Here is a 15,187-nt window from a genome sequence, read left to right on the forward strand (position 1 = left end):
AATTGGAGCTGCAGCTGCCCGCCTCCACCAGAGCCACAGCAATGCAGGATCTGAGCCTCGTCTGTGACCTACACCACAGCTCACGGCAATGCTGGATCCTTAACCCACTGTGCAAGGCCAGGAATTGAGCCCTCGTCCTCATGGATGCTAGTCGGGTTTGCCAACCACTGGGCCATGACGGGAACTCCAGCTATCTCAAGCTTATGCCTAACACCAGATACTTGATTTCTCCCCTAAATCTGCTCCTTCCCTAGTCTTCCCCACCTTAGTAAATGGGAACTTCACTGATTCCGCTGCTGTCGCCAAAACCCTCTGAGGCATACTTAACTGTTTGCTCACATCCCACACCCAATCTGTCACCAAATCCTGTTAGATCGGCTGTCAAGACGTGTCCCACGTCGGATCATGTCTTAACTTCCTCACATGTTACCACCCTGGTCTCCAGCAGCCTTTTCTCAACCCAGCACCAGAACAAGATGTTTCAAAGAAAAAGTCAGATCATTTTGTCCCTGCTCAAAACAACTGAATGGCTTCTCATCTGACTCAGGAAAAAAAAATGCAACAGAGCTTTTGTTTTGGCTTAGAGAGCCCTGGGTCATCTCATCTCTTACCACTGCCCTTACCTCCTCTCCCACCCCGGCTCCCATGCCCAGAGGGGAAAAATCTCAAACATTAATAACGTGTGTCTGTTTTAAAAAATAAATAACAAGAATTGATTCATTGGCTGATGGCAAAACCACTTGCTGGTCCTTGGTTCTGGGATGTTCTTTCTTTACATATGGACATGGCTCATTCTTTTACTCCTTCAGGTCTGCACTCGAGGGTCACGTCCTCAGGAGGCCTTCTCTTGGACCATTCCAGCTGAAAACAGTTCCCCTTCCTGCCACACTCTACCTGAGCGCTCTGCTTTAAATCTGTCCTCCTTGCATTTTCATCTCCTCTTCCCAACATTGAGTTCTTTATTGATTGTCTGACTCCACCACCCCACGGAAGCTGCACAAGGATGACTTTCTCTGTTTCGTTCAAGGCCATGCCTCTCAAGTTTGGAACAGGGCTCTGTGCATTATAGATGCTGAAGATGGGCACAACACAATTTTGAGTGACCCAATATCTTGCCAGCCAACGAGTCGCCCACAAAATTCACAATCACATACCATCTTATTTTGCCACCTTGGGAAAGAACACACTTGGGGAATTAAACGGGTTAAGTCTTTATCTCCAGCCCTTGTTTAAACCCCATCTTCCCTTGGTGGGAAGAGTTAGGAAACAGGAGTCACTGCCAAGATTCCTCATCACTATCTCCTTCAATTCACTTGAGTTAGGAGGGATCTTAGAAACTACCTCATCTAACCTGTCATTTCATTTTTAAATTTTATTTTACTATCCTTATTTTTAAGGCCACATTTGCGGTGTAGGGGTCGAACTGGAGCTGCAGCTGCCGGCCTGAACCACAGCCATGGCAACACCAGATCTGAGCAGCATCTGTGACCCATGCCACAGCTTGCAGCAACACCAAATCCTTAACCCACAGAGCAAGGCCAGGATACCAGTTGGGTTCTTAACCCGCTAAGCCACAATGGGAACTCCTAACCTACCATTTTAGAGAGAATTTCAGCTAAAGAAGTCAAGTCAAATCCAAGACCAAAAGCTAGGTTCTCCAAGACCTGATCTACTGTCCCACAGGGAGGTAGTGTAGTGATGGGTGAAGAATGGAAACATCTACCACCAACAATTCTTGCTCTTTCTCTAGGCACCAGGTGATTCAACATTTTATACACGTATTTACTCATTTGTTCCTTACTCTAGCTGTAAGAGATGACTTCTATCATTAATTCAATTTTATTGATGAGGAAATGGAGGAATAGAAAGGTTAAGCAACCTGCTCAAGGTTACCCAGTACATGGCAGAGTGGGTACTTACACCCAGGTGGTCTGGCACCAGAGGAGGAGCTAAAACAAAATCTGGAAGTTCTCACTGTGGCTCAGCAGGTTAAGAGCCCAAAATAGCCTCCGTAAGGACACAGGTTCAATCCCTGGCCTTGCTCAGTGGGTCAAGGATCTGGTGTTGCCACAAGCTGCAGCATAGGTCATGGATGTGTCTCAGATCTGGCATTGCTGTGGCTGTGGCATAGGATGGCAGCTGCAGCTCCAGTTCAGCCCCTAGCCTGGGAACTTCCTTATGCTGTAGGTGCAGTCACTAAAAAAAAAAAAAAAAATTGTATTACCATCTATACAATGAAATAGTTTGTGCCATGACTAAAGATACCCATTTAAAAAGCTTTGCTTCAATGAACATCTCCTCAGAAAAGAAAATCATGGACTTGGAGAAGAGACTTGTGGCTGCCTGATGGGAGGGGGAGGGAGTGGGAGGGATCGGGAGCTTGGGCTTATCAGACACAACTTAGAATAGATTTACAAGGAGATCCTGCTGAATAGCATTGAGAACTTTGTCTAGATACTCATGTTGCAACAGAAGAAAGGGTGGGGGAAAAAATACAATTGTAATGTATACATGTAAGGATAACCTGACCCCCTTGCTATACAGTGGGAAAAGAAAAAAAAAAGAAAAAATAAATAAATAAAAAGCTTTGCTTCTCATTGTATAATTAAGAAAACTAACACTTCAGCTTTTATTCTGCATCTATGTCTTTGTCCTGAACGTGTCAAGTAAGCAGGATTTTACTACCTATTCTTCCTGCCAAAGCTCGGTCAAAAGGCAATCTGTTCTTTTTTGGAAGAACAAAGAAAAGAGCTTTAAGCCAAACTTGGACACAATTTATAGCTGTTTGCCTACAGCAGTGTTTCTCAACCTTGCACCCAGAACTTTAGTTCATTACATGAAAACCCTCAATAAAGAAGTGGGAAATTCACGGAGTTTCCATGGTAGCTCAGTGGTTAACGAACCTGACTAGCATCCACGAGGGTGCGGGTTCGATCCCTGGCCCTGCTCAGTGGGTTAAGGATCTATATCGCCGTGAGCTACGGTGTAGGTGACAGATGCTGCTCGGATCTGGCGTTGCTGTAGCTTTGGCTGGCGGCTACAGCTCCGATTGGATCCCTAGCCTGGGGACCTCCATATGCCACAGGTGTGGTGCTAAAAAGACAAAAAAAAAAGGAAGTGGGAAGTTCATATATGGGATAGAAATGCACATAGGGCACTGTCTTCCCTTTTCTTGGGGATGAAGGAAGAACCAGTGGTGGATTCAACATGAAGAGGATGTCCACTGGTGGGAGTTTAAAAGCCTTGGAAGGCAACTTGGCAAGAACTATCCAAGACTTGAGAACAGAGCCTACTCCTTGACCTGGCAGTTCCACTTTTAAGAACCCATTTCTAAGGAAATGCACTCAAAGATTTGTCTCTGCTCATGACAACCTTGTTTATAAAAGGGAAATGTTGCAAGGATTCTAAACATTCATTACAAGATCAACTGATTAAGTTATGAATTAATACAACTTCTTCCAAATATATCTGATGGAATTACCACAAAGCCACTGAAAATGATGAGGGTATAGCTACTGAAATGGGGTTAACTGAAATAAAAACATATTACACTATTCCATACACTATGTCCCATTGTAAAAAAAAACTTTTTTTTTTTTTTACAGGAAAAAGACTGGCAAAATGTTAGTGAGGTTATGGATTTGTTTTGTGTTCTTACATCCTTTAGGTATATTGGAGAATGACTATATAATACCATAACCAGATTTAAAATTGTGTTGAAAAGGAAAAAAGCATAGAAGAGAAATACTGTGTGGAGGGCAGTAGTTAAGACACAACTGCTGCTTTTACAGGTATCTCAAGAAAATGCTCCCCTTGTCCGAAAACATGGGCAGCTGGACTCAAGCACAGGCAAAGGAATCAAACCCCTGGCCACTTTGGGAAGTCTGGCTCCTATTCTCTACAGCCTTACATACACATCTGACTCCCCAGAGGACACAGTGTATCCTGGAGAAGCAGTTTTCAAATACTGCTTAGATTTTAAGAAGACTTTAACACTCTGCCAATGTTTGGTTCAGATCTTTTTAAGTACACTAAAAACTGTAATAAACCTGGAGTTCCCATCACGGCTCAGTGGTTAAAGAACCCGACTAGGATCCATGAGGACGTTGGTTTGATCCCTGGGCTCGCTCAGTGGGTTAAGGATCTGGCGTTGCCGTGAGTTGTGGTGTAGGTCGCAGGCACGGCTCAGATCCCGTGTTGCTGTGGCTGTGGTATAGGCTGGTGGCTGCAGCTCTGATTCGACCCCTAGCCTGGGAACCTCCATGTGCCGTGGGTGTGGCCCTAAAAAAGACCAAAGACAAAACAAAACAAAACAAAACAAAAACTGTAATAAAAATACTTATACTCAGATGAGCAGATACTACCATCAAGACATGGAAAAGGGGCTGAGGGCTGTGGCTGGCTTAACTGAGCTTTGTGGAGGCCACAGCCTGAGATCACAAGGGGAAGCTGTTAAAATGCTAAATGAAGTCAGTCTGAGAGAGAAAGACAAAAACTATAAGAGCACTTATATGTGGAATCTAAAACTATAATACACCAGTGCCTATAATAAAAAAAGAAGCAGATCACAGATATAGAGAACAAACTGCTGGTTACCAGTGGGGAGAGGGAAGGGGGAAAGGTAAGATAAGCACAGGTATGAACTAGTATGTGTTAAAGAAATAATCGATGAGGACATAGTGTACAAAACAGGGCATAAAACCAATATTTTATAATAACTATAAATACAGTATAACCTTTAAAAACTGTGAATCACTCTATTGTTCACCTCTAACTTTTGTAACATTGTACAGCAACTACACTTCAATTAAAAAAAAAAAATCTTGCCAGGAATTCCTGTTGGGGCTCAGTGGAAACAAATCTGACTAGTATCCATGAAGTTGCGGGTTTGATCCCTGGCCTTGCTCAGTGGGCTAAGAATCCGGCATTGCGGTGTAGGTCACAGATGCAGCTCAGATCTGGTATTGCTGTGGCTTTGGCACAGGCCAGTGGCTACAGCTCCAATTCGACCCCTAGCCTGCGAAAAAAAAAAAATCTTGCCATCTGCAAACACTTATCTTTGCAAATCAAGATTCTGTTAATATTAGACAAATAAAACAAAGCATAACTGAATGCTGAAGGTTATAAAGACTTTGTCACACAGTACCCCTGACTTCAAATTCCTGTGTTTGTCTAAACAACTTCATTGTCCTCTTAGACCGAACTGAAAAAAAGAGTTATAAATATGAACTTAGAAAGAGGGCTTATAAACAGGGTTTTTTAAACTTGGTACTATTGACATTTCAGACCAGATTCTTTTCTGTGTGTTATTCTGCTGTCCTGTGCATTGTTCACCAGCATTCCTAGCTTCTGTCCACTAGATGCCAATAACACCCCTGCAGCCGTGACAATCAAAAATGTCTCCAGACCTCAACAAATGTCCCCTGGATGGTCCCAGTTAAGAACCACTGCTTTAAACTAAGCAAACACCAGGACAATTCCCTTCGTGGCTCAGCGGCTAACGATCCCGACTAGGATCCATGAGGATGTGGGTTCAATCCCTGGCCTCACTCAGTGGGTTAAGGATCCAGCATTGTGGTGAGCTGTGGTGTAGGTGGCAGATGCAGCTCAGATCCTGCATTGATGTGGCTGTGGTGTAGGCCGGCAGCAGCAGCTCCAATTTAACCCCTAGCCTGGGAACTTCCACATGCCGCACCTTAAAAAAAAAAAAAAAAAAAAAAAACCCACACACACAGAAAACAACTAAGCAAACACTGCATTTATTGATTCTTATGTTGGGGTTTTACTTAATTTAGTTAAAGTAAGTTCTTCTGGAGTTCCCACTGTGGCTCAGCAGGTTAAAAATTCAACATAGTGTGCCTGAGGAAGCCTGGCCTTGATCAGTGGTTAAAGATCTGGTGTTGCCACAAGCTGCAGTACAGGTCGCAGATGTGGCTTGGATCCAGCACTGCTGTTGCTGCTGCTGTGGCATAGGCCTGCAGTTGCATCTCTGATTTTACCCCTAGCCTGAGAACTTCCATATGCTGCAGGTGCAGTCGTAAAAAGAAAAGAAAAAAAAAGGTCTTCTGCTTAAACATAAATTAAACATAAACGCTTCCAGATTCTGGATTCAAACCTTGACACTATCCCACCAGCTTTACCTAACACTTCTGATCAGCGGCTACAAGAACGGTGGCACATGAACTGGATTAAATGAGGCAATTTATGGAGGACCGTGCTTGGGAGATGCTTGAGAAATCAAACTTGCTGTTATTGTTGGGCTTGCCGTTGTTAAGGGTCCAGCAGCCTGGAGAGTCTTACCTGATTTCTGCAGATTCTTTCGGTAGCCGCTGAGATTCAGCTGGGTGATGGTCTCTGACACGTGTGCAACAGCCACCTGCACATGCTTTTCAGTGAAGTCATAACACCAGGAGAGGTTCAGCTCATCCAATCTGGACACGAGAGGGATGATGAGGAGAGTATAAAACTGTCACCCACTTTTCTAGATAGCACTGCCTCAGGCTGCAAACCAAGAAAGCACAAAGCTGTACATTCCTTACCATTTTCTGATAGAACCTCTGCTTCTCTAAGCAGCTACATCTGCTCACCTGAAACTGCCTTCACCTATCTAGGTCCAGTTTGTTCCAGAAAGTCTCCAGGAGATGTGAGCCAAAGCCTTAGTGAATGTTGCCCCCTAGTGGAAGTGGAGGGGAGCACTCTCCTTGCCTGCTGAGGGCTCGAACCTCATCCTAGGGCTCAAGGGAGAAACTCCAGGCTGTACATTTTTTTTTTTCTCAACCACCTGGGTTGTTAGCCAAAAACTACAAAGAATGAGTAAGTCCCTCAGATGTTTTAGAAAAATTGACAGATTGTGCTGGGGATTCCTAATAAAGAGATGCTCATATTACAAAAATCCACGTTTATCTTTTTTGGCCTCTGCTAAGTGAGCAAATGAGGGCTTCAAAGTAAAAGTCCAACCATTAAACTACACACCCCATTCCTGACATTGCTGAGAAAATGTAGGGTTACCATTTTATCTCATTGACAACATGCTTATCCAAAGGCAATCTACTTTCAACAGGTCACTAAGGAGAAATAGGTATAATGCTATAGCACAGAGACCAAGGGATATTAAAAAGGACATACGCATAGACTATTGGGTATTCTGTGAACCATGTCCTCCCTCATGTATTAATTTCTCTAACTCTGTAGTCTTCCTTTATATACTGATATTACTACATAAAAGATAAATCAACCAAAGTCATGGAGTGTTCTGCAATAACAATATAATAACTGTTAAGTTAGGTCTACAGATTTTATAAAGAGAAAAGCCTGACTGTATAGTCAGGTGTACACAGAATACTTTGAAGCATACCACTGATAAACACACTACTAAATTTCCCTTGTTTTAATAGTCACAGAAAAAAAAAAGGGATCACTATACAAGTGTCCTTTGCAGACTTAATCGACTTGGCTCTTGAGTTGAGATGGGAAGTTTGGAGGGCAAAGGATATTGCATTATCCAAATCAAGAGCTCGGAGAGTTAGGAATAGCTTAAAAATTTTATCTGATTATATTCTTTAAAATTTTTTATTTTTAATTTTTAAAAAACAACTTTTAGGGCCACATCCACGGCATATGGAAGTTCCCAGGCTAGGGGCTGGATCGGAGCTACAGCTGCTGTTTTACACCACAGTCCCAGCAATGCCAGATTCTTAACCTGCTGAGTGGGGCAAGGGATCGAACCCTCATCCTCATGGATGCTAGTAGGGTTCGTTACCACTGAGCTACAATGGGAACTCCTCCAATTCTATTCTGATGTGAGAGATAATTGTATATATGAAACAGTTCTATAATCAAATCTCAAATTTCTCCTACCTGGAACAGCTGCTCAGCAAGGTCTTTAGGGCAGATTCGGAGAATCCAGAACACCCAGAAAGATTTAGTCGCACTAAATTTGTGTTCTGAGCAAGATTACTGGAAAAAGAGAACAGTGTCATAATACCAACAAAACACTCTTATTCAATCGACAAGCATGAGGTAAGTGACGTAGTTAAAAGCACTCAGGCCTCTGAGTCAAAAGTTTGTTTTTTTTCTCTTTAAAGGGCCGCATGTGTGGCATATGGAAGTTCCCGGACTAGGAGTCGAATTGGAGCTGCAGCTGAGACCTATGCCTCAGCCATAGCAACACTGGATCTGAGCCACATCTGTGATCCATGCTGCAGTCTGTGGCAACACCAGAACTTAACCCACTGAGCGAGGTCAGGGATCGAACCCACATCCTCATGGATACTAGCTGGGTTTTTAACTTGCTGAGCCACAACAGGAACTCCCTGAGTCAGAAGTTTAAATTCACATCTTACAATCTCTATGACACCAAGTAGGATGCTTTGCCTTAGTTTACTCCTCTGGGAAATGGCAACATCAGCACTTTTTGTTAAAACTGGGTGATATTATGGAATAAAGGCCTTAGTACAGTACCTGGGACACAGTGAGTACACAACAAACACTGATCAATGTACTTTTTAAATTGAAAAAAACAAAAAACAAAAAAACAAGAAAAATCCAGCAATAAAACATATTTCCATTTCACCCACAGTCAGAGTTAGTTGTAGGTAAATGTCTATGGGTCAAGTCACCAGGTTGCTTCAATTAAGTGTCTCTCAGATTTGCCCTCTCCTCCTTCCCAAATGCCTCATGTTAATGAAACTTAGTGATGAAGGGCAAGAGTTCTGGAATCATACTGTATTGCCAGGTTCAAATCTCACTTCTGCCACCTACTAACTATGTGACCTTGGACAAGTTATTCAGCCTCTCTGTTCCTCAGTTTCCATATCTGTAAAAAGGGAACAATAAGAACATATTTCATGGGGTTGCTGTGAGGATTAAATTAGAATACCTTTAAAGAACCTAATATCTGGCACATGGTACCCACCCGAACACATGTTAGCTACTATTATTATCGTAATTCTATTGCTTTCCATCAGGGTTTTTTCGTTGTTGTTTTTTGTCTTTTCTGGGGCCAACCAGCAGCATATGGAGGTTCCCAGGCTAGGGGTCTAATTGGAGCTGTAGCTGCTGGCCTGCACTACAGCCACAGCAACACCAGATCCAAGCCGCATCTGCAACCTATATCACAGCTCATGGCAATGCCGGATCCTTAACCCACTGATCGAGGCCAGGGATCGAACCTGCAACCTCATGGTTCCTAGTCGGATTCGTTGACCACTGAGCCACGACGGGAACTCCAGGTTTCATCATTTCTCACCTGAATGAATATATAACTAGTGTAGTTTCCTCTAGGTCTGAATGACCCTCTGAGGTACTCAATGAGTTAATTTTCTAAAATTCAACGCTGACGTGTCCCTTCCGTTCTCAGATCCACTCTCTTTACCAGCTTCCCTCTTTGTTGCCCACAACAGCATCCACACTTCTTCCACTGTGGTAGGGGCCCACTGTGATCTGGTCCCTGACGACCCTCATCCGTCACTTCCCTCACTGAGCCCCACACTCTGGCAATTCCCAACCACTTTGGAGATGAGACCCACGCAGGCAGCTTCACCCGGAATGCTTCCTGCGCTGTACTATGTGGAGAACTCCTACCTACATATTTTCAATACTCCGCTTAAGAGTCACTTCCTCTGAGAAGGCTGCCCTCTCGGAATTTAATTAGGTCTCTGCGTGTTGCCACGTATTCACCAACACATTTCACAAACACATTGCACTGTAATTATCTGTCTCTCCCATGAACAAGGGAGGCACCACACCTTGATTCGTCCTTGTAGATCTAGAACCTAGCGTGACACCTGCCACTACAGTCAGTGGGCAGACGCTGGTGGCCTAGGCGAGTCCTGGAAGGTTTCACAGAAGCTGGAACACGGCGCTGGATATTTTTTGAGTCCATCTGGATAGGGACAGGACACCCCAGGTACCGTCCAAAACCAAAATGAACAAATGCATAGGCAATTGCCTTTGTGCCATGCCCCTGGCGCCCACTCACTTGACAATGGGATCCGAAAGCCGCAGGCCTTCCAGGCTGAGATTCTGCAACTTGGAGCACTGAGACAGAAGGCCGTGGAGGGTAGACACATCGATCACAGAGTTTGACAAGTCCATGTGCTGTACACGAAAAGGGCTGAACACAGAAGGAAGGAAAAGAGGCTCGCCAAGGTGGCTCACACAAGTTCATCCAGCTCAAAGCCGACCCCTCCTCCCCTCCAGCTGGGCAGTCCCTTGCAAACAAAATAATTTCAAGTGTGAGCTCTAGTTTTGGTCATAAAATAAACGGCTACGAGCTAATTCGCACCCTCATTCATTTTATTTTATTTATTTAGAGCTGTACCCGTGGCATATGGAAGTTCCCAGGCTAGATGAACTGGAGCTGCAGCCACGGGCCTGTGCCACAGCCACAGCAATGCCACATCCGAGCCGCGTCTGTGACCTATACCACTGTTTAGAGCAACGCTGGACCCTTAACCCACTGAGTGAGGTCAGGGATTAAACCCGCATCCTCTGGGATCCTAATCAGGTTCTTAACCTGTTGAGCCACAACAGGAACTGCCCACCCTCATTCATTTTAAAATCCAGGAGGAACTTTGCCAAGTCCAGACATTGTGCCAATAAAGTCTCACTTAGAAAATCAAGCAATGGGCATCATGAGAATGAGCTGGATGTGGGGACAAGGAGATCACGCTGATGAACAGGACTCCCAGAAAGGGCAGTAGGTGGATGAGCAAAACAGAAAAGACCGTGGAAAGACACACTGCAGAGGAAGGCTGATATTGAGGTACTTGGAGGAAATTCAGGCGTGGAAATCTTTAAGTAATTAGAAATATGATTTTGTTTGGAAGAGAGGGCTGGGCTAGAGATGAAGATTTGAGAGTCTTGGCATAAACATAGTTGTACAAGACAAAGCTTGTCCAAAGACCGTATGTGGGTCGGGAAGAGAAGGTGGCCAGGACAGACCTAGAGTAAGTAACAGAGGAGACCACACATGTGAAGGAAGGAGAACGAGAAGGAAGAGCCAAAGGAGAAGGAAAAACACCAGCGGGACGGGAGCTGCCCTATGACCACAGTGAGGAGGGCAAAGGACTCGAGTCGGAATGCATGTTTCATTCTTAGCTCTGTGACTTGAGCTTATTTTTCTGTTCAGCATCTAGTTATTCCACTCAAGTCTGAGATGGCACTGAACCGCACTGCAAAACTATCAGCCACAGAGATGTACTTCTTCAGAATATTCTACAAACACATCAAAAGCGGGGCTTTTTTTTTTTTTTTTTTCCCAGGATGCAAATCTGTCCATGATAGGATCAGAAACCCAGAGTGACAAAATCTGGAAAGTCTCCTCACATTTTTTCTTTATCAGAAACGGGCAGTGAGGAAACAGCTAGGCTGCCTTGGGTCTGCAGGCGAGGACTCTGCTTGGCTTCTGCCTCGTGGGACTCAGGATGCCCATCGGTTGAGGACCTCACATGCATCCTAGACTCCGGGAAGTGCCCACGAGCAGCCCTGAGTTAAAACGGGAGTGGTATCACTGAAACCCGTGCCATATTTCAACACAAGGGCCATACAGCAATACAGGCCATTCACACCTCACACTGCACGGATGACCTGGCACAGGCCACAAGGCTGGATATAGAAAAAAAGACACTTTGGTCTGCTTTCTCCAGGGATGTTTCTTTCTTACCTGAAATGTTCGACTAGCGGTTGGTCCATAAAGGATCGTGGACAGCGGAAGGCAACCACCCCTCGAGACAGCAGCCGACCAGTCACATCTGGGTGGAGGTTCCTACCTGTGAGGTCTAAGGTCTGCCAGAGAGACTCGTCAAACCTGGAAAAGAGGAGGTGCTCCATTTGGTAAAGTCAGGGCACCGGATACTGGAGAACCTTGTCACTGTTACGAACAAGAGGGCACAGTCACCGAATCGCCCAGCAGCAAATTCTGAAGCCACCTTTGTTTTTGAGTTGACCGTACAATTAGCTATGGTATTTTTAAGGCACTACTGAATATTTCTTGGTCCTATCGTGGATAAACTTTCATCTTCCTCTCTATATGGATTTCCACTTTCGATGGTTTGATGCTATCATGAGCAATGCAGTGATCTAGAACCAGAGAATAAGATTCCAGCACTCAGTGTGATGGAATTGAAAAACCAACGTGAAGAATGTTTCTTCGAATCACTTAACTGATTGCTGAACAGGTAGATAGGTTCAAAATGCCCTGAATGATCCCGCTTGCCGTCTTTGTAAGGCATGACCGACCTCTCACAATTACCCTAAAAACCATGAAAATGTACCTAAAAGAAGGAAAGTTAGCATTACTTTGTTATGAGATAGGATTATCAGGTGTCTATTAAGAAAAAGAAGTCATATATCAGCTGTTTTACAATATCTTTTAAGGTTAAAAAATACATATACATGCACAGAATTATATGTGTGTGTGTGTGTGTATATATATATATATATATATATATATGAACTAATAATGTGAAGGAAAAGGGGAAAATATTACTTAGATTTTACATAGTGTTTCCAAAGCACAAAAGAGGTACCAAAATGTACCGAATAGCACAATCAGGGGGCTTTAATCCCCAGAGATTAATTCACTTTAACAAAAAAAGAAAACATGAGCCCAAGCCCATGTGGGAACATTTGAAATGTCTATGAGAATTTCAGTTTTTAATACTGCTTGAGATAAGCAGACCACAATCAAGGACTTTGAAATAACTGCACAGTCAATGTGTCATTCGGCCTCTATTTTTAAGGTGGCAAGACTGCAGTGCCTGGCACATACCAAGTGCTTCTTAAATGGCAGTTATTACTTTTATGACAACTGCGATGAAGATGAACAGACTCTGCATGGAAAGGACAGCTGGTGAAAAAAGAAGATCAAGATGGGGTCACTTGGTACAACCACCATGGAGAACGGTACAGAGGTACCTTGGAAAACTATACATAGAACTACCATATGACCTAGCAATCCCACTCTTGGGCATACATCCTGACAAAACTTTCCTTGAAAAAGACACATGCACCCGCATGATCACTGCAGCACCATTCACAAGAACCGAGACATGGAAACAACCTAAATGTCCATCAACAGATGATTGGATTAAGAAGATGTGGTATATATACACAATGGAATACTACTCAGCCATAAAAAACCAAAATAATGCCATTTGTAGTAACATGGATAGAACTAGACTCTCATACTAAGTGAAGTAAGTCAGAAAGAGAAAGACAAATACCATATGATATTACTTATATCTGGAATCTAATATAGGGCACAAATGAACCTTTCCACAGAAAAGAAACTCATGGACTTGGAGAACAGACTTGTGGTTGCTAAGGGGGAGGGGGAGGGAGTGGGAGGGATTGGGAACTTGGGGTTAATAGATGCAAACTATTGCCTTTGGAGTTGGATAAGCAATGAGATTCTGCTGTACAGCACTGGGAACTGTATCTAGTCACTTAGGAGGGAGCATGATAATGTGAGAAGAAAGAATGTATACATGTATGTGTAACTGGGTCACCTTGCTGTACAGTAGAAAATTGATAGAACACTGTAAACCAGGTATAATGGAAAAAATAAAAATCATTATATATATATATATATATATCTAAAAAGATGGGGTCACTTAGGTGGGAATAAGTGAAAGTCAGCCATTACTTAACCCAGTATCCCAGGTGCATAAACCTGTCTGCAGCACTTCTGAGCAAGTAGAGTCAGCCCTCCCTATCCACGGGTTCCACCAACCACAGCTCGGTGGATACAGAGACAGAGGGCCAACTGTCCTATACCATTTTACATAAGGGACTTGAGCATCTGCAGATTTGGGCACACACAGCGGGCTCAGAACCAATGCCCAGTGGATACTGTCAACTGCAGCCCACTCCTATAAATACCCAGAGTGTCTTATCCCCAGTGTTCTTGTGAATGGAGCAGGGGCTCCTGCTGTCTCACAGAGTCCGAGATGTGCAAAGGGAAAGGAGAGATAGATGGCCTTTTAGCACAATGCAAAGGATGGCCAGAGGCTGACTGGTAGGGGAAAAGGTGAAGAAGGAAAAACAGTCATTTTCCCTCTGCGTCTGGCCTGTTACTGCCTTCCCAGCTCACCAAGACTTCCCAGCTGCAGCTCACTGTCCGTACCGGAAAGGGGTGCCCTCAAACTAACAGAAACCCCAACACCTGTTGGCTAAACACGTCCATGAGCTGGGCAACAAGCTGGCCTCTTTATTCCTCATCCACGCAACTGCCCTGTCCTGAAGGTATCATCACCCCCATTTTATATATGGGGACACAGAGGCTCAGAAGGGTCAGGTACCTCACTCAGGTCCCAGAGAGCCTTAGCAGCAGAGGCTGGGTTCCTGCCCAGGTCTAATACGCACTGCACTCACTGCCCAGCCCACCCTGGGTGTGAGAAAGGGCTGTGCCTTCGTGTACCCCCATCACCTCTTTCCCTGTCAGTACCCCTCCTGGCCCAGAGTCAGCACCAATAAGCATGTGCTATACTGAGCACAGAGAAACAGGGTTTCTGAAATGGGATAAATCACCTCCAGCAGAGTGCTCCCTTCACCATGAAATACGACACTAATTATTATTAAAAACAAGATACCTAGTTTGCTTTGTCCTACTATAGATTTTTTTTTTCTTTTTCATTGGCTGCCCCACGGCATATGGAGTTCCCAGGCCAGGGATCAGATCCGAGCCACAGCTGCGACCAGTGCTGCAACTGGAGCAACGCCGGATCCTTAACCCACTGTGCCAGGCTGGGGAACCAAACCTCCTTCTCAGAGCTCCAGAGACACTGCTCATCCTGTTGCACCACAGCAAGAAATCTTTTTTTTAGTTTTCAGTTTCACCAGACCTGAATAAATTAATAAATAACCCTTTCCTTCTCCACCCTCCACATTTACCAAAAGGGGTGAAAAATACTCACGCTAGATGATACCATCTTTTACAAACGCTGGAGACTTTCAGGAGCTCAGGGAGGCACAGACAGGAAAAGATTCCTAAGAGCAGCTCATCTGGAAGGGAGTCCCATGAAACACCTTTGAGGGTAAAAAAAAAAAAGTGTTTTCCCATCACCATTCTTTTGTCCTATCAAGCCTACCACGTCTCTTCATGCACTTAAAGGATACACCACATGCAGCTTAAAAGGGGGATTTAATGCTAAATGCATTACTCATCCTCATTCTGTTCACCCAC

The 15,187-nt window shown here is 44.2% G+C and overlaps 1 protein-coding gene across 2 annotated transcripts in view; it reads right to left on the minus strand.

Annotated features, from left to right (window-relative positions):
* The window catches only part of SKP2 (S-phase kinase associated protein 2), a 39,405-nt gene that overhangs the window by 10,205 nt on the left and 14,013 nt on the right, over positions 1–15,187 (minus strand). For both annotated transcript variants that reach the window (XM_047767137.1, XM_047767129.1), the window contains exons 3-7: positions 14,919–15,030; positions 11,666–11,809; positions 9,980–10,114; positions 7,858–7,956; positions 6,301–6,431 (exon numbers count right to left, since the gene is read on the minus strand). In XM_047767137.1, the coding sequence (XP_047623093.1) occupies positions 6,301–6,431; positions 7,858–7,956; positions 9,980–10,114; positions 11,666–11,809; positions 14,919–15,030 (621 nt within the window). The remainder of the gene's footprint in view (positions 1–6,300; positions 6,432–7,857; positions 7,957–9,979; positions 10,115–11,665; positions 11,810–14,918; positions 15,031–15,187) is intronic.

The sequence above is a fragment of the Phacochoerus africanus genome, chromosome 1 (genome assembly GCF_016906955.1).
Source record: "Phacochoerus africanus isolate WHEZ1 chromosome 1, ROS_Pafr_v1, whole genome shotgun sequence".
Lineage (NCBI taxonomy): Eukaryota > Metazoa > Chordata > Mammalia > Artiodactyla > Suidae > Phacochoerus > Phacochoerus africanus.